Here is a 27,578-nt window from a genome sequence, read left to right as displayed (position 1 = left end):
TATAGTATATATTGTACGCCTTGTGTGTGTGGAGTTTGCATGTTCTTCCCGTGCCTCGGGGGTTTCCTCCGAGTACTCCAGTTTCTTCCCCCGGTCCAAAGACATGCATGGTAGGTTGATTGGCATCTCTGGAAAATTGTCCGTAGTGTGTGATTGCGTGAGTGAATGAGAGTGTGTGTGTGTGCCCTGCAATGGGTTGGCACTCCGTCCAGGGTGTATCCTGCCTTGATGCCCAATGACGCCTGAGATAGGCACAGGCTCCCCGTGACCCGAGGTAGTTCGGATAAGCGGTAGAAAATGAGTGAGTGAGAGAACATATAACAAACAAAAATTGAAGATAAATAAATAAATAAATGAATAAATGAATAAATAAATAAATAAATAAATAAATAAATAAATAAATGTTATTTATTTATTTATTTATTTATTTATTTTCAGATTTTAAGAATGCCGAAAGAAGACGAAATTTTGACGAAAGAAGAATACACTGAAATCATCCTCATGGTTAGCTCTCAAGGTTGCGTTGGACATGCAATTACATGCCTTACACCAAATGCATTAACAAGAAGTCATCATGAGTGGGAGACATGCAATCATGTAGAAGATGCTTTGTACATTAAGTAACAACCTAAAGCTCTGTATATTTTTTTATGCATTTTTGGTTACAGACATACAAATAACATCCTTATGACATGCTCCAGAGTGGAACAACAGAAAAGCGATACCATGGCGCATTAATTACCAGGATTTGAAGAACACAAACCTGACTATTTTATCTGAGTAGGAGGGATGGCAAATTCTCACCTTATCAAATACTGTACAGTACCACAACACTAACCAATCCAGGGTTACTATGAGCTCATGCATGTAGTAGAGGGTAGCACTTTCTTCCACACCCTGTGATGCAACATGACCAGCAGTTTAAAAAAAATGCATTTGTGTTCACTTTATGTGTAAAAAAAAACCAACCAAACAAACAAAAAAAACACACATATTACAGTATTTCTCACCCTGCTAAGCAGCTGGTAGCCATACGAGCCATATATTTCCATAATTAGAAACCAGCATGGATAACTACATTCTTAGGAAAATGTTTTGTGCATGTACAGTATAAACAAAAAAAATTGTAAAATTCTACAGTAGAAGACTACAGTAGAAAATTTTACAGTAAAATGACACTGTAGGATTTTTTTTCTTTCTGTTTTTTTTTTTTTTTTTAATTATTTTCTTTAACCACCATGAGGTAAATACTTTTTTTTCCACCTCACACTCCTCCTGACTGTGAGTGAATGTTTACACTGAATACTTCCTGGACCCAAGCATGTCTTTGCTAAGTGCACCACTTTGTCTTGATGCTGTAGGTCCTCCAGGTAGATTACAAAGGTGGACAGTGAACATGAAATTGTGGCCAACTGTTCAAATAACCAAATGCCTTAAATCATTTAAGTGTATAATGACCAGCCAATGAAAAAGCTCATTTTATGTAATAATCCCATATAATCCCATAGTAGTTTGTATTGTTTAGCACATTCATTTTCTGTACCAGCAGCTTTGACCGTAGTATAAATGCTTATTTCATTTTTTTATGGAAGGAGTCCCAGTGTAAAAAATCAGTAGGTTTCAAAATCATAGAACAGATGACTTTGTACTTTACAGTTTTACTCTACTTTGGTTTTAAAGCAACTATTTATAGCTGTTTCACAAAATAATATGTTAAATGGTTAAAGAGAATATGTTTTTTAATAAATGGAAAATTCTAATTGATGCCTGGGTTATAAAAGGAATAAAGCATTTAACAGTAACCCCATCTCCAGTGTATGTTTTCATGTTTTCACACATGGAACTTTCCAGTGGAACTTATCAATCTTCTAAACCATGGCAAACTCCTGCTTATAGCTGCTATAATGTAGGTAAAGACAGAAACTTGTCTCATAGGTGTAAATGGTTTAAAAGAACATTTGTTAATGGGGGCATGGTGGCTTAGTTGGTAGCACGTTTGCCTCACACCTCCAGGGTTGGGGGTTCGATTCCCGCCTTGTGTGTGTGGAGTTTGCATGTTCTCCCCGTGCCTCGGGGGTTTCCTCCGGGTACTCCGGTTTCCTCCCCCGGTCCAAAGACATGCATGGTAGGTTGATTGGCATCTCTGGAAAAATTGTCTGTATTGTGTGATTGCGTGAGTGAATGAGAGTGTGTGTGTGTCCTGCGATGGGTTGGCACTCCGTCCAGGGTGTATCCTGCCTTGATGCCCGATGACACCTGAGATAGGCACAGGCTCCCCGTGACCTGAGATAGTTCAGCTAAGCAGTAGAGAATGAATGAACATTTGTTAATAAATGAAATAACAATAATCCCCATTTGAGTCATATATACAGTATATGGTATATAGGTATATAGCACTTAGAGAGATAACGCTGATATTTTGGGCTTGGCATTTGCATTACAGAGGAATAAGAAATGCTGAAAGTTTTAGTGGACCTGCATGATGGCATGTTACAGGGAGCAGAGCTACGCCTGAGGTTTGTCTCTAGCCGAGCTACTGCTTTGTTTGTACTTTGTAAAAACTTTGTACAGGGAAGCTTTTATGCTGCCTTGAGTGGGTCAGAAGTAGCCTTAATCATCGATCAGGGGACATGCATAGCTCACCCTCTATCCATGTTCTGCTCAGCGCTGCTTTTTAAAAAGAACTGCTGAAAAAAAAAATACGGTGGTATACACAGTCCTCTGAGGCAGTGTTTACTCAGAAAGAAATGCGCTGGTGAGCGTCAGCAGGATTGGAACACTGCTTTTGAGTAGTTGTACTTTATTAATGCACTTCAGTATCACTGGCATATTCAGACTAATTGAAACTGAATACTTCATACTTAATTACATTTCCACCTTAGTTGTGAAAATGTATTTAGAATCTCAAAGAACTCAATATTATACTCAAAATTATGAATCATCATCTCTTCTTCTATCATCCATCCAAAAGACTGTTACTTTACTAATGACATCTTAGACTCGCATTGATTTAATTAATTGGATATCCGGGTAGATTCTAGCTACTTGTAATTAATGGGTGTTTACGAGATATTTTCTTTATGATTAATTCATTCACAAAGTATGTACTGTAGCATCATTCATGCATATAACCAGCAGTCTTAATTAGAATAATGTTTTCAGGCTTAACGAGAAAAAACAAAACAAAAAGAAAAAAAAAAAAAACATCTAACAATGTTAAATAAGGGAACATGGCATCATCATCTTACTTCTAAACCTACATCTGTCTATCAATCTATCTATCTATCTAACTATCTATCTATCTATCTATCTATCTATCTATCTATCTATCTATCTATCTATCTATCTATCACTCAAACACATTTCTATCTGGATTCCGTCATCTTTGTAGAAACATTATACAGTATATATTTTCCCTCATATATAGTTATATAACGTTCCTTTCTCACCCTGGGCTTATACATATTTGTTGGAAAAAAAGAAAAAAAAGTATAAGAACACAGGGAGAAAAAGGTTAATGAAGAATATTTTAAATAGAAAGGCTAATAAAATTTTCAAACAAACAGATAGATGTATAAATAAATAAATAAATAAATAAATAAATAAATAAATACGAGATACAAACAACCTACTATATAACACACAACAGAAGGCAACATTTCTTTTAGTCTTAAAATAACCAATTTTGAGCATTATATAGCTAATCATACATTCAACCTGTGGTCATATGATCCGCATGAATGACTTTACCTTTTGGTAATAGATGAAGAATTTTGCTCTGAATTTACAAGTTTTGAAATTTTCAATATTTCAATACTTTTTCAATATGCCAGAAACAATAGAGTTTGCATTTACAGCTCAATTTAATTACACCGTCAGTTCAGTTGTATTGAATATTCATTTGAATAAATCACAGTTATCAATAAATACTTGATATCTCCAGTGGCTTTTTATTATTTCCTCTATTACATCCTGATGCCCTACTTTTTCTTCGAGTTCTCATCATTTGGAACCCACGTGCTGCTGCTGAGGATGGTCCGTCATGGATAACCTAAAGATACATGAGATTACTGTAGATGGTACCACTTAGAAACCATGAAGATGGTTTTGGACTTCAGTTTAGACCGTCATTTTAGCTACGACGGCTTAGGGCTAAAAATGCTATGATAGCTTTAGGGACAGTTTTACACTCAGGTCTCGACCATGAACAGTTGGTCTTTTCAGCAAGACTGACTTTATATTAAAACCTGAAGTTTATTAAGGAAGTTCCTGTTACATAATTGCATAATTTTTTTTGACCATATAATACACAGTTAAAAGGGAAATTATTTATAATTGTACTATCCGGTGTTGCCCAGACGAGGATGGGTTCATTTTTGAGTCTTCTCCGTTTCCTTCCTAATATCATCATCAATATCTCAGAGAGTTTTTTTCCTTGCAACCATTGCTTCTGGCATTGTTAAAATCTCTATACAAATAAACTTTATCTGAAATCTGTTTGTCTCTTGATCTGATTAAACTGAATTTAATTGAATTATTTTACCCTTATATAGGTCACATAACATAACAACACATAACTCAATGACCATGTGCTAGCTAACGAACTTATCAGCTTCAGCCTGTTAAGTCTAAAGGCTTATGCAGTGCCCATGTTTCCCATTTGACTTTGATGAGCATATGTTTTTGTTTTTTTTTCAATGCCATATCAATACTTTGCACATTCGTTTTTGACTGCAGTGTTAAGCAAGACGAACAAGATGGAAAAAAAAAATCTATTTGTTATACAAAACACTTTAACTCATTTGTGACAAATGCTGATATGGGAATGTCATTTGGCTTAATAATGATGTGAATTTTTCAAATGCCAAAAAGTACAATTATCTTGAACTGAACACATCATTCATCAAACTTCAAGTGTTACTAAGCAGCATTTCAGAAACTCAAGGCCTGGATTTATAAGAGACTAAAATTGGCTATCAGCATAATGATGTTGAATGGTCACAGACTTCAGATAGCACCGACTGCTAAAGGATTTGCAGCCAATTATACCCAATTATAAATAATAAGGCTTTTATTTATAATGATGTTAAATTAGCTGAGGATTATTTGAGACAATATTTGTGTGGCAGCGTAGCAAAAAAAACTCTTTGGTGATATTTTGGTGACTCTTTGGTGATATACATATATATATATATATATATATATATATATACGTATATATATATATATATATATATATATATATATATATATATATATATATATATATATATATATATATATACGTATATATATATATATATATATATATATATATATATATATATATATATATATATATATATATATATATATATATATATATATTATAATATCTTCTTTTTGTATATTCTCCATGTGTTTGGGGGTTTCATCTGTGTTCTCTGGTTTTTTCCCCAACCCAAAAATAGACCAATTGCTATCTCTAAATAACATAACATGTAAGTGTTGGTGTGTGATTGGGCCCTATGATGGTTTAGTACCCCATTCAGGATGTCCAAACACCTTGTGCCCAGATTCCCCTAGTATAGATCCCAGGTTCCCCATGACTCTGTGAACTCATCTAATATAGCCTTGATATGTTTATACTCACATTCTTACAAACTCAAACTTCAGATTCTTCCATAAAAAGAGCACTGGAATTTTTCCAGGAAATATGTTTATTTAAGTAAAAATTGATTTGTTTGTTTAAACCTTAGTGGTGGCGTTGAAGTCATGTGACCATGGTGTAGTTTGTTTTTTATAACTTTAGATTTTTAATTCTGCCAAATGGAAGGGTTTAAAATTCATACAAGTTGTGTTCATTTGTGCAGATTACCTTGATGAACAAAATGTAAGCTTTTACTGGACACAAAGCTTATTTTCTGCAATTTTTCAAAAGCCATTGAAAAAATCCCATTGGCTTTTTGTCAAGGGAGTCAGCATGATGATTCCTTTCAAGTTTGGCTTATAAAAAATATCATCCCTGCAGCATTCTATATACTGATGATTTCCTAAAGATGAGGTAAATAAAGAAATTTTCAAATTTGGTTAAAACTATTTTTTTCATGATTCTGACTCAGCAGATCTTTAACAGGTTAAACCAACATGTGTTTGCTTCTCTTCCCTAAAACATTTCTCAGATTGTATACAATATTAGAGCAATCGCTAACCTGTACCAACTTTTGACCTTCTAGGAACTGACATAAACACCCCTGTCTTATACATTTACCATAAGCAAAGTGTACCAATCCATCAGTCAGTGCTCAACTGCAATTTCTGTTTCTCTGCATCTAGCTCTCAGCCAGTAAATATAATCTTAGCCTCTTTACTCCCACTCCAGCTCCATAAAAGGGAGCTATCCCATCAGATGCCATTCTTATCAGCATTTTCCCTAGTATATCATGCAGTTTGTGGGCCCAAGAGACTGTGTCTCTTTTTCCTTTTATTAAATCAAGGCAGCAGCCTGACACTTGGGCAGGTTGCAAAGAGACTCAGCATGCATCTGGGCTGTAGCTGTAGCTTAGACTGCTCTGCCAATATATCATAATACAATCTCCCCATACCAAGACTACCTTATAGCTCCAACCACTAAATGTGCTGCTTGCACTCAAACAAATAGTTTAGAACAGACAGAAATAACCCACTGACTGTTTGTGTTTGTCTGTAAAGAAGAAGAGCTTCATCCTTGGTTTGTTTAAGTGCTTGGGCATTCTTGAGTTAATCTTACTCTTGGTGATGGAAATGCTGGAAATTATTCCATGTTACTTGAGGGATCATGGGTAGAAGGCATGAACGTAAACTGGAATTGCGGGATGGAATCAAATGTCTTGAGATATGAAGTCTTTTCAGTGTGAGACAGAAGAATTAAGAAGAACATGGTCTACATTGCTGAGAGAGAGAGAGAGAGAGAGAGAGAGAGAGAGAGAGAGAGTCACAAAACCTTTATACATTTCTTTGAAACGTGATTAAGTGCACCCTTTGCAAGAGATAAATAAAAATAGAGAAGACAAAACTATTACAATTTATGTAAAGCACTTGTTTATGAAAGACTACTGCAAAGTCGCACATTAGTTTTTCTCTAACTGTCTGCTAGAACAAATGGTACAGAAAGCACAGTCAGCATATGTTAATGTGGTAAATAAATTCAGGCTACACTGAAGTAATTGGGAAGTAGATTGGGGTCCAGCACTGTGGATATAAAATGAAACAGTGACAAGCAACTGAAAAAAGTTGGTGGGAACCTATATGGTGGGAACCGTACGTGAACGGTCTGCATGGTCCGTTTTCTGTTCCCTGAAATCCAAAGTAATGGGGAAATGTATAAAAGTAATCAGCTGCCACCGAAACTGGACACTTGGAGATTGGAAAAACATCTCATCATTTTTCCAATCTTCAACTGTCTACTTTCAATGAGTCTGTGGCAACAGATTCCTGTTCATGGCTGACGGGAATGGACTTCTGGTGTTGTAACCCATTTTCCTCAAGGCTTGATGGTTTGCGTCTTCTGATATGCTTTTCTTCTCACCACGGTTGCAAAGAGAGGTTATTTGAGTTGCCATAGCCTTCCTGTTTATTTTAACCAGTCTGGAAATTTTACTTTGACCATGAACTCATGAACAAGACCTTTTTTTTTTTCACATTTTCCCCTAATCTGACATCATTTATGAATATGAACTGATTCTCTTGATCTGTATCTGCATGATTTTGTGCACTGAGTTGCTTTCACATGATTGCTTAGATTGGATATTATAGGAACACTGACAGAAACATGCCTTTGTCAATCACCATGCGCATGCATTACAGACTTATTCACATCTAAGGACAATTTAGCGTTCTTAATCAATCAACCAATATGTGTTTGAGACGAGGGAGGAAACTAGAACCCAGAGAAAACCCTTACAGACATGGAGGGAAAATGAGAAATGACAAGCAGATGGTAATCTGAGCTGGAACAACCTGGAGACCTCGGGAGATGCTATGTCACTGTTTTTTATTTATTTATTTATTTATTTATTTATTTATTTTTTATCATTTGTTTTAATCAGATTACATACAACACAGCACCCAATGCTGCATGCCTTGCAGTCTTTTTCTTTAATCGCTTTATTCACTTCATGAAACATTTTACATATAATAAAGAACCTAAAATTGGATGAGAAACATATTCAGTTGTCATAATATTATTGTGTCTTGAAAACGGGAGGTGTGAACACCAATACAGCATCCAGTCCCTGGGGCTTGAGTCAAACAATAACAGAAATATTGCTCTCCTCAGCAGGAACAGGAATCCTTTTTTACAGCCTGAACCAATAAATACACTTTCATTTGCTGTTATATATGCATACTCTAATTAATTACTGTGTGGTTCAATTCTTTAAAGTAAAGGAATTGCTAATCTTGCAGTGTTGTCAATTAACTGGAATTAACTAGTGTCTTTAAGTTTTCACTTTACAGAAAGTCAGGCTGCTTCTTTTAAGAACTGAAGTTGGACAATGGACAAGAAAGCTGTCATTTATGGAATGATAATTAAGTATCAAAGTTTTGAGAGAAATTCCAGCTCATGACAAGAACTATTTGAACTATTTGAAGACCGAGCCTTTATCCGTCTATATGTACAGCATAAGTGAAAGTGACGTGACATATGGCTAAGTACGGTGACCCATACTCAGAATTCGTTCTCTGCATTTAACCCATCCAAAGTGCACACACACCGCAGTGAACACACACACACCGTGAACACACACCCGGAGCAGTGGGCAGCCATTTATGCTGCGGCGCCCGGGGAGCAGTTGGGGGGGGTTCGGTGCCTTGCTCAAGGGCGCCTCAGTCGTGGCCGGCCCCGAGACTCGAACCCACAACCTTAGGGTTAGGAGTCAAACTCTCTAACCAGTAGGCCACGACTTCCCCATATGATATCAGTGCATAATATATTCATATGTACTTAGCTGTTTCTGTTAATAATGTTCATCTTATTTAGTTTTATCACTGATTTTTACTGATGTGCATAGCCTCCTTTAGGTAGAGTTTAACATGTGCTTGCGCCATACTGCATCCATGCATTTGTTCTTACCCTTATCCTACACAGGGTCTTGGGGAACCTAGAGCATGCCCCTCCTGGGGAGTCAGAGAACAAGGCAGGGGACACTCTGGACAGGGTGCCAACACTTACTATGGTACACTTGTACACACACATTCAATCACTACAGACAATTTAGAGATGCCAGTCAGCCTACAACGCATGAGAGAGAACATGCAAACTTCATGGACAGGCAGGAACTGAACCACCAAGCCAAGCGGTGTGAGGCAAACAGTATACAGTACCTAGTACTTGTCAAATGTTCTAGGCCTGTGTGAAAAAATGCCGTAAAGTATTTTTTCCATCTAATAAAATGAAAGTAAATGAACAGAAGAGAAAACCAAATCAATATATGGCCTGATCAGCCTTTGCAATGCAGAAAGGCAAATGCAGCCCCAAACTTGCAAGGAACCTCCAGCATTGCTTCACTGTTACTGTACGTGCAGACACATTATTGTACCGCTCTCCAGCACTTCGGCAAACAACCTGCTTTCTGCTACAGCCAAATATTTAAAATTCTGATTCAGAGGTCAAGAGCATCTGCGGTTCATATGTTTTTGTGCATGGTTAAGTCGTGCCGCCTTGCTTCTATAAGAGATATGGCTTTTTGGCCGTAATACTTATATGAAGACCACTTCTGCCCACACTTTTCCAGACAATAAATAGGTATACCTGGTCCTGCTAGTTCTTTACTGATGGCACTGCTGGACATTTGATCTTAAAGGGAAGTGAATGCGATGTGTCTTTCCTCTGCTGCATTAAGTTTTCTTGGCCAACCACTGCATCTACGATCTTCAACATTGTTTGTTCTTTGTGCTTTTATAAAATAGCTTGAAAAGCACACCTTGAAACCTAAGTCTGCTTTGAAATCTTTGCCTAGGAGAGACCTTGCTGATGTTGTACCTAATTACCTTGTGACTTGTGTCTGAGTTTCTGGTTCGGTTAATAAACCAATATGAAATTGATAGTCACACTGAATATTGAGTTACATTTAGATTTAGTTTTTTCTTCTTGATTTAGATTCCTTGAATTCGGCTTTTGTCCTTCTGTTTGCCCACTTTGCATTTTGTAAACTGATAAAAATAATCAAATCAAATAAAAAACAATAAAAAATATATATTTGAATCATTTTTTCACACCTGCCCAAAATATTTTATTCATGTGTCACAAATTTTAATAGAAGCTCCTTACTTTTCAGGATGTTAGTTGCTGACGTAGGTTCTCTATTAATTATGCTCTTCCATTTATTTTGTCATATCTATAGGCATCTGCTTGCACCAGAACTAACCAGGGACTTCATATTAGCAGGGGTGAATACTTAGGCAATTAAACTCTTATGTGTTTCATCAAGGTCCTGGACAAACGACAATTCAATTAAACAATAAAAATGCTTGACATGATTTGTAAAAAAATGTGCCTGATTTTTTACTTATCTGCAAATGTATTTACCCCGAGGGGGGCATGGTGGCTTAGTGGTTACCACGTTCGCCTCACACCTCCAGGGTTGGGGGTTCGATTCCCGCCTCCGCCTTGTGTGTGTGGAGTTTGCATGTTCTCCCCGTGCCTCGGGGGTTTCCTCCAGGTACTCCGGTTTCCTCCCCCGGTCCAAAGACATGCATGGTAGGTTGATTGGCATCTCTGGAAAATTGTCCGTAGTGTGTGATTGTATGAGTGAATGAGAGTGTGTGTTTGTGCCCTGCGATGGGTTGGCACTACGTCCAGGGTGTATCCTGCCTTGATGCCCGATGACGCCTGAGATAGGCACAGGCTCCCCGTGACCTGAGATAGTTCGGATAAAGCGGTAGAAAATGAATGAATGAATGAATATATTTTCAATTAATAGTGGGTGGCCTTGCCTTGTCACAGCACATGGTCCTCAGTTTGATTCCAGGCTTGGCTCGATGCTGTGCATTTTGTCAGTGTAGAGGTTGGGTGTACATCCTTTCCATGTCTCTGTGGGTTTCCACAGAGATCTCTTTTTTTTCTCACATGCCATGTGTGTGCAGGCTGCCATTCATCAGACCTGTATCCCATCCAGGGAATATTCCCGCTTTGTGCCAAGTGTTCCTTGGGTTGGTTCTAAATCCACCAAAACCCTGACCAAGAGAAAGCACTAATTGAAGATGAATGAAATGAATGGATTGAGTCTCCAAAAGAAAATAAAAAATTTACAAGGTTCAGGGACTTTAATCTGATAGTTTAATAAATGACTCCTTCAGCCCAAGAGCCCTTCAGCTCTTTCAACACCCATCTAAAATTTCTTCTTCAGAAATCCTCATTGTCATCTTAAGGGTATTGCCCTAACTTAAATTAGCATTGTATAACTAATTGGAGGCCAGAGGGATATTCATTCTTTCATAAATTGGTGAAGGCACAAAAGCAACCCAAAAATCTTAGCTTTATAATGTTATTTATAAATGTAATCTGAAATGATTTTTTTCCAGAAGTCTTTTACTTTTAACACATTCCAAATAACTGCAAAATCACGTCAAACGATTCCGATTCCACCTTGTGCTGCTGATAGGCATGCTTTTAACAGTAGTATTTTTAGTAGCTAAGAGTTATAAATTCAAACATCGCTTCTTTATTGAAATATCAGTTGTGATAGAATGAATAGAAATAATAATAAATTGAGAAACAATATTAAATCATCTTTCTTTAGATTTTCAATTATCTTCTATTGAGAGTGCCTAGTCAAAAGACTCATCACATTCCCTTCTTTCTAGAACAACTTGATAGCTCACAGCTGTTCTCATTGTCTCGTAGGTGTGTAACAAGCCCTTTAAAAATACAGATGTTGCTGTGTTGATACAGATATTTCATCAAGATTATATTATTTTTATTCTGCTATTTCTGCATCTGGCCTGGATGGTGTCATGTAAAAATGCAAATGTCTTAGTTTTAGCACTCTGACACATCTGAACTTAATTGTTGCTGACTCTCATCTCTCTAAAACAAGTATTGCTTTACACTAATTTCATTGCCCAAGTTTTACACTATGCTTTCACCACTCTTAGAGCCAATCAATACCAATACTGTGCTGAAAGCTCTTGTTACTTTCAGGCTTTAGGCTAAATATAAGCACTTTATATTAGTTTTAAATACCATGACTGCTCTATCTATGGACTTACCACTGGCCCTGTAGACATTCTGGTTTATAATAGAAACATAATGTCTCAATCTGATATGGCTTGAAAATGACAGTCAGATCTGAGGTCAATACTGGCTCAGTTAATTAATTGATTAAATACTACGGCTGCTAAAAATAATAATAGTAGCACTTGTAAGATCTACCAGTCTAGTAAGATGATACGAACCAGTCTAAGCAAGGAATAAACACAAACATTAAATTAAATAAATGCAAAGCCTGGACAAAGTATGGTGACTGCCATATCTCGGAACAACAGGCTAAGTGCTTGAGGCATAGGTTTTTAATCGTTAAGGCAATTTACTATCAGGCACAAGTAAAAGGCTATAAGTGAAAGGCATAACATGAAGACAGACAAGAAATGAGAGTGAACATACAGTAGTATTCAGTAACAAGGCAGCGATGATGCACAAGTACAAGGCTCTTCAAATCGAAAAAGTGAAAGTTGAGTAAATATACAGTCCCAAAAAATGAGCCATGAAACAAGCCGCAGGTGTTAGTAATCAAAGGAATCAGCATTTGGGATGCACTGCCAGAGACAGAGTCGTGACAAATAAGGGCATCCGTTGCATTTCAGTGGATCCCAGCTTGTTTTGATATTGTCTGACTTAATGGTTCATGTTTCTTGCTTTGCTCAAGAAATATTTCAATTTACCAGTATCCAGGTTGTCCTACATAGTTGATTATGCTTGACAACAAAATGCTTGTTTGGGATTCTTTTCCACTTTAACACAAAGGATTTCATTTCAACATTAATGAGTGAAATGTAGAAACAGTTACATGACGTTCAGAGCATCTTAGTATTTGTTATATTCCCTTATTGTTTTAATGTCAGCTGGCCTGGACTCCAATTCAGTGCGAAACCTTATGATTGATTTTAGATCAAATCTATCAGAGTGTTGTAAAAAAAATGCTTTAGTAGAAGAGATTCAGCATGAGGAAAATCTGAACTTTGGCACAAAGCCGTGGGTAAATATCACAAATTTGATTAGATTTAAATAGGGACCTAGATATGGTGCAGAATTGTGAGTAGTTAAAAAAAAAAAAAAACATTTTGTTAATTTCCAATTTTAATTACAAAAAAAAAAATATTCGGTTAGGGTTAGATTATCAAATAGGCCACGCCTTCCCGATGACACAGTATCTGTTACGCTGTTCTGAAATCCCTGGAAATAAGTGCATCCCGTGCAAAGTCAAATTCTTCCTTTTGCCATTCCAATTAACTCAAGTTACCCAGGTGTTCTTGGAGGTCCAAGACAATCACAGTTACCTATAAAGCCATGTATGTACAGTATGTGCCATGATCTACATGCATGCTTTATAATGTGCTAGACTGGTTTGCATGGAGGAGTTTATCAAAGCCATCACAAAATAAGGTTTTTGACCTAAGTAAGCTACATGTGAAATATTTTTTTTTGCACTTGCAACTTATTTCTTTTACTTTTCTCTCTTGACAGCTTCACCAAAGAAAAAAAAAATGCTTAATTATTTTTCCGACAATCCAGCAGTTTTTGTGTGTGCTTTGTAAAGAAAAAAGAGAGAAGAACATAAGAGACGAAGACATGAAGACATGGAGAATAATCATCACAAATGCAATAAATTTACTTCCCAATTGGAAAAAAGAAAGAAAAGCAAAGAAAAAAAAAGAAAAGAACTGTTCCCTTATCTTCAGAGACCTCAGGGAGCCTATTAAGTATGTCCAAATCCTTAGCTGCTTTACTTTTGGGAACTTTTAGCACCTGCTTATTGCATACATAATGAATCATAGTCACTGCACATTCAGGACATTATTATTATGATATCCAGTTTTACTATTCTGTGCACATACAAAAAAAAAAAGCTTTACAGCTCATAAATATATAACTAAATAAACAAACAAATAAATACAAATCAGACTTCTTTTAATGTTCAGTCAATTAACATGTTTTATAGTGAGAGAAACAAAAATATTCTGCATAGTGATTAGCTTTTATTCTCCCCATTTCATGCTTATAGTGGACATTCAGCCTGTTCTACTGTGACATGACAATTTAAAATGTGCCGTTATAAAATGCAGTGCAGTAAAACATATTATGCCTAAATAACCAAGGTTGAAATAGACCATTGAAATATGACTTTGGAGCATCATATTTCCCTTTTATTATTCAGTCACTTAAAGGTGTTTACAAAGGGTTTTTTTTCATCAAATATATACTGTATAGTATCTGACAAATGATAGGGTGTGAAGGAAAAACAAAACAAATACAAAAAAAAAAAACTAGCTGTATATTTTATAACATGATTTTAAATAAAGACCAAGTGTATGTATTGATGCAGAAACAACAATATCAACCTGATGTAGTTCTAATATACTGCAATAGTAGAATAAAAGAGAAGCCTTTGTTTTGTCACATATTTATTACGGCACAGTGAAATTCTTTCTTCAAATTTCCTACGATACACCGCCCCTAGAGCCAAGAGGTTTAAGGGCCTTGCTCAAGGGCCCAACAGTGGCAGTGCTGAGGTTTGAACCCTGATCCTCTGAACAGCAGCCCAGAGCTTAATCTGCTTGAGCCACCACAGCGCCAGAGTGTGTAGTAACCAGTAAAATATAAACCTTTAACAGTATAAGGCGATGTCTTCAAGATGGTAGTATGCTTCTTATAATTAAACAATATCACACAAAAAAAGTGTGTGCTTATACTGAATAACATCATAGCTGTGAATAATCACATAGCTGTGATTTGGTCACATACTTAAAACAGTAGGTGATCACAGTCGATATTGCTAAGTACTATAAATAAGAAATGAATATCAGGTAAGTGACCCAATATGGCCAGATGTTCTGTTCGCTGTATAACACGTCAGCTAGCTGGCTAGCTCACAATGGTTGGTCTTCTCTTTCATCTTCATCCGATGAGTTATCTTTTGTTGTATACGCTGATGATCACATTTCAGTCAATTGCTGTTTTGCACACTTCATTACAATACCTCATATAACTGCTGCTACTATATAAAGTCTTCATTCCAGTATTTTTGCACAAGTGCTATAGAACATACAGTATGTACACTGGTTGGCGTTGATTTTGTGTATTGTCTTTATGTGGCTCGGACTAACTTAATTAAGTCTCTTAATTAGCTCTGTGTTGTTCTATGTAGCTCTGTCTTTGTTCTACAGTATGTAGCACCATGGTCCTGGAGAAACGTTGTCTCATTTCACTATGTACTGCGTCAGCTATATACTGTATGGTTGAAATGACAATAAAAGCTTCTTGACTTAACTTGATGTCGCTAACGATACTGTAGTAGCTTATGTGCAGTTATAGGACATATAGGCACCATTGGAATGATGGTTAAACAAGCAAATTAGTTGACTAAATTGACTAGTTAACTCCTGTATAATATAAGATATAGTACAATGAGGTATTCAGGTATGGAAAAATGACTTGCTAAAAGAACACATGCACCCTTTCAGGTGACATGACATGTTACTGAAAAAAGTTCTATTCTCAGAGTGTTGTTATTATGCCTGTATTTTTGTCTGGATAATGAATATTAATATGCCTCCATCAACCATATCTCCCTTTTATCTGAACCTTGTTCTGGATAAACATAACATTTTATCAGAAACTAATTGTCAAAGAATGTTTATTTATTTGTTCTTTTATTTATTTACATGGTTGAGAACAATTTTGAAGATTTATGATTATCTGAAGAAAAACATGCAAAAAAAAACAACACAACAATAACAATAATAATAATAGTAATAATAACAATAATAATAATAATAATAATAATAATAATAATAATAATAATAATAATAATAATAATAATAATAATAATAATAATAATAATAATATGCACAGCACAGCACAGGTAAAATTGTAAACATTCTAGTAATTGTGTTACTTGCACCAGCTTTGTGTTTTCGCAGTAGCGCTATCTCTATGCATGCTTGCTGAAATAATGATATATGACATTTCCCTTTGTAAATCATACCATAAATATACTGCTAACCCAAAATACAGTTGTGTTTAACCCAGTTTGTGTTTAACTCCATTTCTGGGACCACACAGATTGTAAAGTTTATTCTATAGTTTATTTTCTCATGGCATAATTAACATTCATTTCCCAATGCTTGGTGGGCTCTTTAGATAGAAAGGACACATGGCAGTAACAGTGAGAAAGCAAAACAGGAGGAAGCTTGTCTAAACACTAATAATTGAAATTCTAACCTGGCTCCAGGGTCATTGTTTTTCAGTGGCTTGTATGGTATCAGTGATCTCACCCACTGTGAAATAGCTATCGCACACACATGCTGTAACACTTCTTATCGCTTTTGGCTCAGCTTGAGGCTTTTGTGTCCCCGTTCCTACAGCTCCGGTGCTCGTCGGGAGATCAATTCTAAAAAGGATTTGAACGGGTGATGCCTCGCAACATGGAATTAAAAACAAAGAAGACATTGTTTTTTTTGGCACGAGCCCTTTTGAGTCAGGCTGCTTGGTCTGTATTCAGTGGCTGATATTATTTTTCTTTAATAGAGGCCAACAGGATGCGGTCACTTAGAAAAATATAGCCACACTAAGAAAAGCTTAGTGCTGTACAATCTATTGCTGTGTTGAAGTTAGCATTCACTGAAGACTTTCAGCATGTAGCATTTATCCTACAGGGGCCACGGTGGCTTAGTGGTTAGCACGTTCGCCTCACATCTCCAGGGTCGGGGTTCGATTCCTGCCTCCACCTTGTGTGTGTGGAGTTTGCATGTTCTCCCCGTGCCTCGGGGGTTTCCTCCGGGTACTCCGGTTTCCTCCCCCGGTCCAAAGACATGCATGGTAGGTTGATTGGCATCTCTGGAAAATTGTCCCTAGTGTGTGATTGCGTGAGTGAATGAGAGTGTGTGTGTGCCCTGCGATGGGTTGGCACTCCGTTCAGGGTGTATCCTGCCTTGATGCCCGATGACGCCTGAGATAGGCACAGGCTCCCTGTGACCTGAGGTAGATCGGATAAGCGGTAGAAGATGAATGAATGAATGAATGAATTTATCCTACACAGACTTTCAGATGAACTGAAAGTCTATCCAAGAAGACATGATGCATAAGGCAGGAAACATCCAGGCAGGAAAGTGACAACCCAACACTTACACACTAGAGGTGAATGTTTTTAGACTGGTAAAAGGAACTGGAGTACACTGAGGAAACCCCTGAAGAACGGGAAGAACATGAAAACTCCAATCCTAAAGGTGTGTGGCAAGTATACTCAATTATACTAAACACTAAGCCATCATGCTACCTTCACCCACACTCATTTGCCAATAGAATATTCAAAAAAAAGGGGCTAGTGTTAGAAAAGTACACAAGAATGACCAAGCAGACTTAATTTTTTTATTTAATATATTTCATTGCTCAATAAAAATAAGGTAAAGTTATTTTTTCCTCAACTGTGATTTTTAGAAGCCACAAGCTTAAATTTCTATTTGTAGTGCATGAAATATTTGTATAAATATAGTAGTATGACTGTTTTTAAAGGGGGGCACGGTGGTTTAGTGGTTAGCACGTTCGCCTCACAACTCCAGGATTGGGGGTTCGATTCCCGCCTCCGCCTTGTGTGTGTGGAGTTTGCATGTTCTCCCCGTGCCTCAGGGGTTTCCTCCGGGTACTCCGGTTTCCTCCCCCGGTCCAAAGACATGCATGGTAGGTTGATTGGTATCTCTGGAAAATTGTCCGTAGTGTGTGATTGCGTGAGTGAATGAGTGTGTGTGTGTGCCCTGCGATGGGTTGGCACTCCGTCCAGGGTGTATCCTGCCTTGATGCCCGATGACGCCTGAGATAGGCACAGGCTCCCCGTGGCCCGAGGTAGCGGTAGAAAATGAGTGTGAGACTGTTTTTAAAATCTTTAGAACATTTAAAGAGATAAGGATTATAAAGTTTGCCCAAGCTCCTGGTTTGTCTTTCTGAACAGTACACTCCTGTTCAATTCCACCAGCAGAAAGGAAATCGATGTGTCAGACATTTTGAAGAAGTATAAACAAATAAATAATTAAAAAAAAAAGATGAGTTAGAACACTGTTGGCTTTCAGTGAGTTGTTTATACTTCTGTTGGCTTAACCTTACACAGAATTTTAGTGGTTGAAGATATGGACAGTGGTGGCTCAAGTGCTTAAGGCTCTGGGTTGTTGATCAGAGAATTGATGTTTAAGCCCTAGCATCTGATCCCAACCTTCTCAGTTTGGATATGCAAAGAAAAGAATTCTACTGTGCTGTAGTGTATATGAGGATTACATATACATTACATAAAAACATTAAAAAAAAACTTTTGTGTTTTGGAACTTTTTTATGAATATATAGCCCCTATTAGTCTAGATAAAAACAGAAAAATGTATAAAAGTTGTATAAGATATATTCTTAAAGATGTGGGTGTGTACTTTCATGTGAGCCATTAAGCACCACTGTGAAGTGTAACAAAGAGAAATATTCACTGCTGGACATAGGCACCTTAACACAGACAGAAATTCCATGTTTCTTCCAGTAAATGATGTGGGGTACAGGTGAAGGAGGTGACAATTTATTATAACTGTGTGCCAAGTGAATTCCACTACATAAATCTAGTATTGCTACGCTGTTTCAAATCACCCCTGGCAAGCAGTTTGAGCAAAATCTTTGGTATATTAATCCCACTGGGTGAAAGTTTGATTGATTACAGATGAATGAAAATAGCCTTTCTGTAGTGGAACAACTATGCTCATTATTAAGGCTGGAAGGGCAGCATTGATTTAATATAAAAAAAAAAAAAAAAGAAAAAGTAAACCTCATTTTTGCCTTGCTTCAGAATCAACACCATGTCATCAGAATTGTATTGAAAATCCCTCAGACCTAAGCAGCTCAGAGCTTCATTCCTGGGTCTCCACCATTGACAAATGGCATACAGTTAATCAGAGTATGATTGGAATTGCTGAATGAACCAATTAGACACCGGCGCACGGACCTGCAGGATGCCAGACTCACATGGGCACGCGGTGGGTAATGCTGCCTGCCAAAATCTACTCTTAGAGAGAGCAGCAGGGGATGGGATGAGAATGCTAATGGAAGGTGATACAATATAGGTAATGAAGCATTTTGCTGGAGAGCCCAGTCAGGCACGAAACACGCCAGCGGTACACAAATACTCGCACTTGCAGAGAGATATGTTCCAGTCAGGTCAAAGCGCTAACACATGCCTCTGATTTGCAGATGTGAACTCCCCTCTGCTCTAATTAGAAACATTTCATTTCTAATTCACATTCACACGCAGACACACAAACCCGGGAAAATAGGTGCACTCAGTGCCCTTTTTTTCACAATTCTCTCCCTCTGGTTCTTTCTCAGTGCTTTGAAAGGACCCATGTTTGAAACTCTGCTGTCGTTTCCTCAACTGTGCCCATCCTCAACTGGTGAGAAATCTTAACTATTGTTTCCTACGTGCCAGAGACAAAAAAATAAACACAAGCAACTTTTTGGACTGCATCTTGAAAACCTTCATTGTGATATGCAAATAAGGGATTTTTCATCTGATTTGAAAGAGATGAGGTTAAGAGCCGAAGACATCATGCCTTAATGAGGATGCTTGCTCTCCCATCAACTCAAGCAAACTATAAAAATCTGCCAGAACTGCGAGAAAGAAGTCCTTGTGAAATAATGGAGGGAATTATCACATGCAGTTCCTGTGCATTTTGATTAGGGATAATCTTTGTGAGTGATTCTTAGCCAAGCAAATAAAATAAATATGTGATTGAGTTTCACAAAGCCATTGAGGGACTGACAATGTGCATTTGAAACATAAAAAAAAACATGCAGGTTAAAAAAATAAAACAAACAAACAAACAAAAAAAATTAATTTTTCACCTATTTTTTACACCTTTTTTTTATAACTTTGTTATTTATTTATTTTTTTTAGCATAAACAAGGAATTTTGACCTAAATCCAGATTCTGAATTCACATTTAAAATTCCTACTTCTGAGTTTTAAATTCCAATTTCCGATTTCCGAATTGTAAGTTCTGGGATTCAAAATCCAAATTCCGTATTGTGAGACCCAAATTACGCATTTTAAATTCCAAGATCGATCTAAGTTCCAATTTGTAAATTTCAAAGGACTAAACAGCAGTTGATGATGTTTTAGAACATATTCTAAAATAATTACTTATGGTTACAGTGAATGAACATAACATTGCTTTTCAGAATTATATAATGATCATCAGGAATAGGAGTACAGAGGCAAATGGTCATCACATCATAATTTACAAAATCAGTATAAATAAATGGGGGCACGGTGGCTTAGTGGTTAGCACGTTCGCCTCACACCTCCAAGGTTGGGGGTTTGATTCCCGCCTCCGCCTTGTGTGTGTGAAGTTTGCATGTTCTCCCCGTGCCTCGGGGGTTTCCTCCGGGTACTCCGGTTTCCTCCCCCGGTCCAAAGACATGCATGGTAGGTTGATTGGCATCTCTGGAAAATTGTCCATAGTGTGTGATTGCATGAGTGAATGAGAGTGTGTGTGTGCCCTGCGATGGGTTGGCACTACGTCCAGGGTGTATCCTGCCTTGATGCCCGATGACGCCTGAGATCCCCGTGACCCGAAGTAGTAGAAAATGTAGAAAGTAGCGGTAGAAAATGAGTGAGTGAGTGAGTGAGTGAGTATAAGTAAATATTAGCTACAATAAGAACAAAGCAAGTAATAGAGTAATGCTGGTGGCATACTTGACAGGAAAAAAATGAACTAAAATAAAAAGAAATAAACAGAAGAGAACTCACAGTTGTTGGTATGCTAAAAAAGAACTCATTGTAATGTCTTGCTAGGACGCTCTGTGCTGCTGGGGATGCAGAATTTCTGAGAAGCTGTGAGAAGAGCTGACGTATAACATTGTCATGTTGCCACATCTGACATTTTGCTCCAGGCTACTTTTGAACTGCTAATTGTTACTATTCTTTACATCACAGATTCCCAGACCTGGTCCTGGAGTAGCTAGGTGTCCTGCACATTTCACTATTTTCTCTGTTCTAACAAACCTGATTTAGCTTCGTACCTCCTTTCTGTCTTGAAATAGGGTTGGGGAAACACTAAAATATGCAGGAAAGGAAAGAGGTTCATCAGGACCAGGGTTGGAAACCTGTGCATGGAAGTGTCTCATGACATTACAGAATAAATACAGTATATTATGATTTTACAATCTTGATTAAAGAAATATTTGGGGAAACTGTTTGCCTTGTGAAACTGCATTGTGTGGAGTCATTAAACATAATAGGTTTTATAATGGGGCAGCATTGTGGCTCAGCGGGTAGGAGTGCGGTTTAACAGCTCCAGGGTTCCCAATTTAATACTGAGATCAGGATATGGCCTGTGTTTTGCCTGTTTTTTTTTTTGTGTTCACTTGTTTGTTAAACTGGCAACTGTAAATGTCCTTATGTAGGTAGGTTGTGGAAATGAGGACACGGAAGGCAGACGTGAACTTTTTTGAACACTCCCATTCACACTGCTATCACTCTCTGCCCTTATATCCGGTTTGGTGCTCAATGTTAGGAGAGCAAACACGTCGTTAGCAAAATTACTCACAGGTGTGTGAAGCTTACTGTTTGTTCTTCCCTCCATTAACAAACAGGCACCCCTACCACCTGACCCCACCTTGACGGGAGAGAAACTCAGCCACAGCCCTCCACCACCCTGTTGTGAACCACCTGGAAATTAAAAGGCTGTAAAGGTAGAAACCACCACTGGTATCCTTCGTTCAGTGGGGCATGGTCTGAACACCAGGTGAAAGCCCATACCAGCAGATAGTATCGGATAGCCAGGCACTCTTTCTTAATTGTGCTGTACTGACTCTCTTACTGAGAGATTTCAGCTGATGTACAGCAGTGGGCACTCCTTCCACTCCACCAAATGGGACAACACCGCTCCCAGCCCTCTGTCCAACATGTTGATCTAAAAGATAAAAGGAAGAGAGCAGTTATTAGAATGCAATAGCTGCCCACAATAAAGAGCAGTCTTAACCAGAGTGAATGCCTGTTAGCACATCTTTGTCCACTGGACCGGGTCTGGTGCTCCCTTTTTAGTTAGGTTAGTCAGCGGGCTGGTGATATCCAAACTATTAGGTACACATACTGTAATTAGGTAACCACAATAATAGCCTGCCAGCCCCAGCTGTTTCACCTCCTTTTTGGTCTTGGGACTTGGGGCTGCACTCGCTGTGGTTGGGGCCACACCTGTCCATGACCCACGTGGAAGCCCAAATACTGTAATGCCACCCTTCCAATTGCACATTTCTGTAGATTAGCTGTGCGTACTGACAGTTTCTATGAGCTCAGGACAGCTCTCAGGTCCTACAAAAGAAAAAGGTTCGTTTTTCATGGGACATGGGAGTATACATCTAGTCGCACCTACTGTAACTGATTGAGCAGTTCAACAGTATGAGGCATTGAATATGTGTCAAATTTAGATACCACGTTGAGGATAAGATAAGATAAGATAAGATAAGATAAGATAAGATAAGATAAGATAAGATAAGATATACCTTTATTCGTCCTACAGTGGGGAAATTTCTGTTAACAGCAGCAAAGAAAAAAAGTGCAAATATAAAGTAGGAATATGGTACAAATATATAGTAAAAAAAAAAGAAGCAAACAATATGGTAGTTACGCTTCCAAGCAAAGTGCACTAGGTGATATTGCACAGTTATAGTTGACACAGAACCAGACTGAGCCACCAGAATTGGGCACCAAGACGACTGGACAAGACTAGTGATTGCAAAACTGTAAATCTTTCTAATCTTTAGACTTTGGTGTCATTGGCCATGGTGGGGTTTCAATTATCAAAGAAAAATAAAAGTATATAATATATAGATGTTTAGTCATCTATTTTACAATGATACCTTCAAGACCGTGGTTGCTCAGCAGATGCCACTGTTGGTCCCTTGAGCAAGGTCCTCAACCCTCTATGCTGCAGGGGCACTGTATTATGGCTGTCCCTGTTCTCTGAACCCAGCTACCTAAAAAGCTGTGATATGCAATCAAAGAATTTCACTCTGCTGTAATGTATATGCGACAAATAAAGGCTCCTTCTTCTTCTTCTAAAGAGAGATATGATTACATTTCCCCTCACTGTTATTCTGCCTGCTGCTTCCATGGGCAAATATAACAAATTGCCTCTCCATCAAATGATGTAAGCTACCATCTGTTATTTGAACCAATCAAAGGGGGGAAGGGAGGTCTCAGAAAAAAGACATTCTGAATTCTGTTTGAAAGCAAGCATCCTCTGAAGTGTGCAAACTAAAACCATGTCTTTATAACAGAAAGGATATCTATAACAGAAAGGAATCAGGCAAAGTTAGAAGATCTACTGGGTGTGATTGAGGTTTATTAGGCAACAATCCAATAGACAGTCCAAGAGTCATACAGAAGGCAACGATTAAATCAGAATCAACCATAAACACACAAAAACAATAGTTAAGTTATAATCATGACTTAAGTTATAATCACTGTTAGTTTGTGTTCTCTTTGTATACGTTGAGCCTTCATTGAGTTTGTCTTAAAGGTATGGCAACAGCTACAGTATGTATGACTTAAGATAAAAAATGACAATAATAATGAAATTATACATTTCAAACGAATAGTAAAAAAAAGATTATGGAAAAACAAAAGTAGTATTTTATAGCCACTTATAGCCACTTTAGCCACAATAGTATTTTATAGGCTTGTTTATTCATTCATTCATTCATCTTCTACCGCTTATCCAAACTATTCTTGGGTCACGGGGAGCCTGTGCCTATCTCAGGCGTCATTGGCTTCAAAGCAGGATACACCCTGGACGGAGTGCCAACCCATCGCAGGGCACACACACTCTCATTCACTCACACACTATAGAGAATTTTTCCAGAGATGCCAATCAACCTACCATGCATGTTTTTGTACCGGGGAGGAAACCGGAGTACCCGGAGGAAACCCCCGAGGCACGGGGAGAACATGCAAACTCCACACACACAAGGTGGAGGCGGGAATTGAACCCCAAAGCCCTGGAGGTGTGAGGCCAACGTGCTAACCACTAAGCCACCGTGCCCCTAGCTTGTTTATTTATCTAAAAATCTAAATTTAATTTAATTTCCAATTTTTACATTTCTTTAAATTTGCTTTGTGACCAATGTTAAAAGCGATATACAAATACAACAGAATTTCATATTCCTATCCTTTCAAAGATGTTGTCAGCTATTGATCCAAGAAATGTTGGCTTCATTGGTACCATTCGGTATGAAATTATCCTTTATGGTATAATGTGTTATTACTAGAGACGAGCCGGATACTCGGATGAAACGAGTATCCGGTACGGATAAAGCACTTCTGCCGAGTACGAGTATTATACGAGTAATACGAGTCAATATCTGTGCTCGGATTGAATGAAAATCATCATTGGGTAGCTGATTGTGTCAGCATTCTGTGATAGGCTAGTCACAGCGCCCCTCCCCTACACACATACAGATGTATTGTGTTGCTGTGTCTCGCTCTGCTCACTCACAGTCACACACAGAACAGCTCTCTGTCTCTCCCTCAGTCACTCGGGTTCGCGGGTCTTTTCCGTTAACGTTTAGGGTTTCTTCAGCCTTTTACTTCGGGTTGTAACGTTAATAATACGTACTTACTAACCAGTAGAGTTCTGGTAAACGTGGGTTCGTTCAGACGTGGTGCTTGCTTGGTAGAATGCGACTCGCACTGCGTCTCTGCCTGTCGGAGATTTTTTTTCTTTTTTAAACCTTCAGCTGTCTCTAACCAGTAACCAGACACTGAGTGTCTGACACTTTTTTGCTGCATTTCATAAAAACATAAAGGTAGTAAGCTAGTGTTATAAATATTACAAATTAATTATTACCGGTTAAAGCCCCACCCATTTCAAGTCCCGCCTACTTCCAGGTTAGGCCCCACCCACTCCGAGTACGGATACAGATACAGATAATTCATATGGTTAACAGATACGGATACAGATACAGATAATGCTGTACTCGCTCATCCCTAGTTATTACCTTTAAAAGGTGGTCATATAATAGAAAATAACTATTTCACAGTCCTTGGTTTAGTTCATAACTGTATCTCCACAAAAAAATAAAAAAGACACATGTTGAGAAGGAAAATAGAAGGAACCAACTCTGAATAGCTAAAGTCATTAAAATGCAGTTACTAATAGCAACTGTTCATTGATGTTTTGTGTATTTAGTTTTTAAACTAATTCTCTCTATTGCTTCATATATCATGAGAATGCATACAGCACACAGAATTTCTAAGCAGATATTAGTTAGATATTAGTATTACAATTTTTCTCAAAAAGATGAGCACAGACACACATCTGTGTGAAAGAAATGAATCTCTTTCTGATCTCAAACACAAAACCTATTCTGCCATAATTTGGAGTTATAGGTAAGTGATTTATAATTTGTTCAATTAATCATTTGGCCTTTAATTTTTCTAACACTGTCTAGAACTTGAGACTCCTCCACGAAATACTGTCAGTATGTATATTTTATATGGTGGTTCACGTTAATTCGAATCTCTATAATAAGCATGTTTTTATTTTTTAATCTGGAACTTTATTTTGTAGTCTGAAAATTAAAACAACCCATAATACTCTGTTTTTGTTTTATTTTTATATTTTACATTGTTATATAATTTAGATGAGTCTGGGCATTTAAAACTTTTGAGATTGACATCACCTGATCTTTCCACACGATGATTGAGAACAATCCATGACACTGTCAGGTCTCAGCTTTCCAAAGGTCTCAGCTTTCCATAAACTCTGCAGGGTGCCCAAACTTTTGCAGAAGCCATTTTTTTTGTTTTCTGTTATTTTGAAAGTGTAAAAGATGGAAATAAAATCTAACTTTTTTTTTGACATAATATAAGAATGTCTAATCTGTAATTTGATGCCTTTTGAAGATTTTTCCATCTTTTCTTGGCTTCTTTATGCACATTAATACAAATTTTTACCTGGGGTGCCAAAACCTTCGAGCCCCACTTATATATACATATATATATATATATATATATATATATATATATATATATATATATATATATATATATATATATATATCGTCGCTGTCAGGCCGAATCCTCGTATCTCCAAAAATGTTATTTTTCAGGAAATTAAGGGTTTAGTCCGCGTTGCAGTGGATTGTCTTGCGCTAAATTCCTGTCCTCAGACAAGCACCAGAACTAGCGGGAGTCAAGGTTATATGTATATATATTTACACAGAGTTACTGTGATAAGCAAGGCTCAACCTTTATAGTTTTTATAGCATATATAATTTATTTTGTAACTACAGTATGTATGCTATAAAAACTATAAAGGTTGAGCCTTGCTTATCACAGTAACACGACTCCCACAGAAACATGGTGGTGGTAGCATCGTGAGATCGTGGGAATACTGGGAGGGACTAGGAATTAGTTGAGAGCAAGGTGTGTAGGGCCAAATACAAGGCAGCCCTAAAGACACCGTATTCTAGTCTACAAACTACAACTTGACATTTTTTGAAGTGTTCAAAAACTAAAGACTGAAAGTCAAAGCCCAGTCTAGTTGAGTATATGTGGGAAAAATTTAAATGGTCTTAGGAGAAAAGACAATAGAAAAATGGATGATGAATGGATGAATGGATGGATGGATGGCTGGATTGATGGATGGACATGTTTCTTTTAGCTTGTTTCCACAAATAATGAGGTAAAGGTTCAGGTTAATACTGTAGAATATTTCTGTGAATGTCCCTAAAAAAGATTAAAGTCTACTGCGTTCTTTAGAAGGTCAGAAAAAATTGTCAGTGTTTGTTGCAGTAATCTTTGAGCCACCTAATATGCCAGATTGCTAGCTGTGAGCAATTCCAATCTTTGATGTGTGAAAATAGGATTCAGTATACCTTTAAGAAGTTCAGCAGGTATTAGTGAGACCTCAGTAAGGTAACCACTGCACTTGGCTGGCGTTTCAGATTTGTAGCTTTGTAGCCTTTGCCATCTGTTTGTGTTCTGAAGTGCTACTGAGAGCTCCATATGGATAAAGAAAGGTGCCAAAAAAATGAGCATGATTCTGTGGTCTGCAGGATGAAAGCAATTTTCATGAGTTCAGTTTTATACAACAGGAAAGTTACTTTACAGAAATGTGTGAACATGTCCTGAAGGAATAACTGCCCTTGCAAAATGTTTGAAGTAATGGAATGTAGAAGGTAGGAATAAGATGATAAGTTGAAGTAAAGGAACAGTTGTAGTATCTATAAAGGACTTACAGTATGTAGATGTATGGATGTCAGTTGCATAACACATTCTAATGTTAATTTTAGGGTACAACATGTAGAATAGGAGT

General features: G+C 37.5%; 1 protein-coding gene across 1 annotated transcript in view; it reads right to left on the bottom strand.

The window, feature by feature from the left end:
- LOC132856323 (uncharacterized) overlaps positions 1-22,461 on the bottom strand; it is a 60,035-nt gene extending 37,574 nt beyond the window's left edge. The window contains exons 1-2 of the mRNA XM_060885861.1: positions 22,401-22,461; positions 22,072-22,172 (exon numbers count right to left, since the gene is read on the bottom strand). Of these exons, the coding sequence (XP_060741844.1) occupies positions 22,072-22,172; positions 22,401-22,461 (162 nt within the window). The remainder of the gene's footprint in view (positions 1-22,071; positions 22,173-22,400) is intronic.
- Positions 22,462-27,578: the final 5,117 nt, after the last annotated feature.

This window comes from Tachysurus vachellii, chromosome 13, assembly GCF_030014155.1.
Source record: "Tachysurus vachellii isolate PV-2020 chromosome 13, HZAU_Pvac_v1, whole genome shotgun sequence".
Taxonomy (NCBI): domain Eukaryota; kingdom Metazoa; phylum Chordata; class Actinopteri; order Siluriformes; family Bagridae; genus Tachysurus; species Tachysurus vachellii.
The sequence above is the reverse complement of the archived record's forward strand: the minus strand, read 5'-3'. Positions and strand labels throughout refer to the sequence as shown.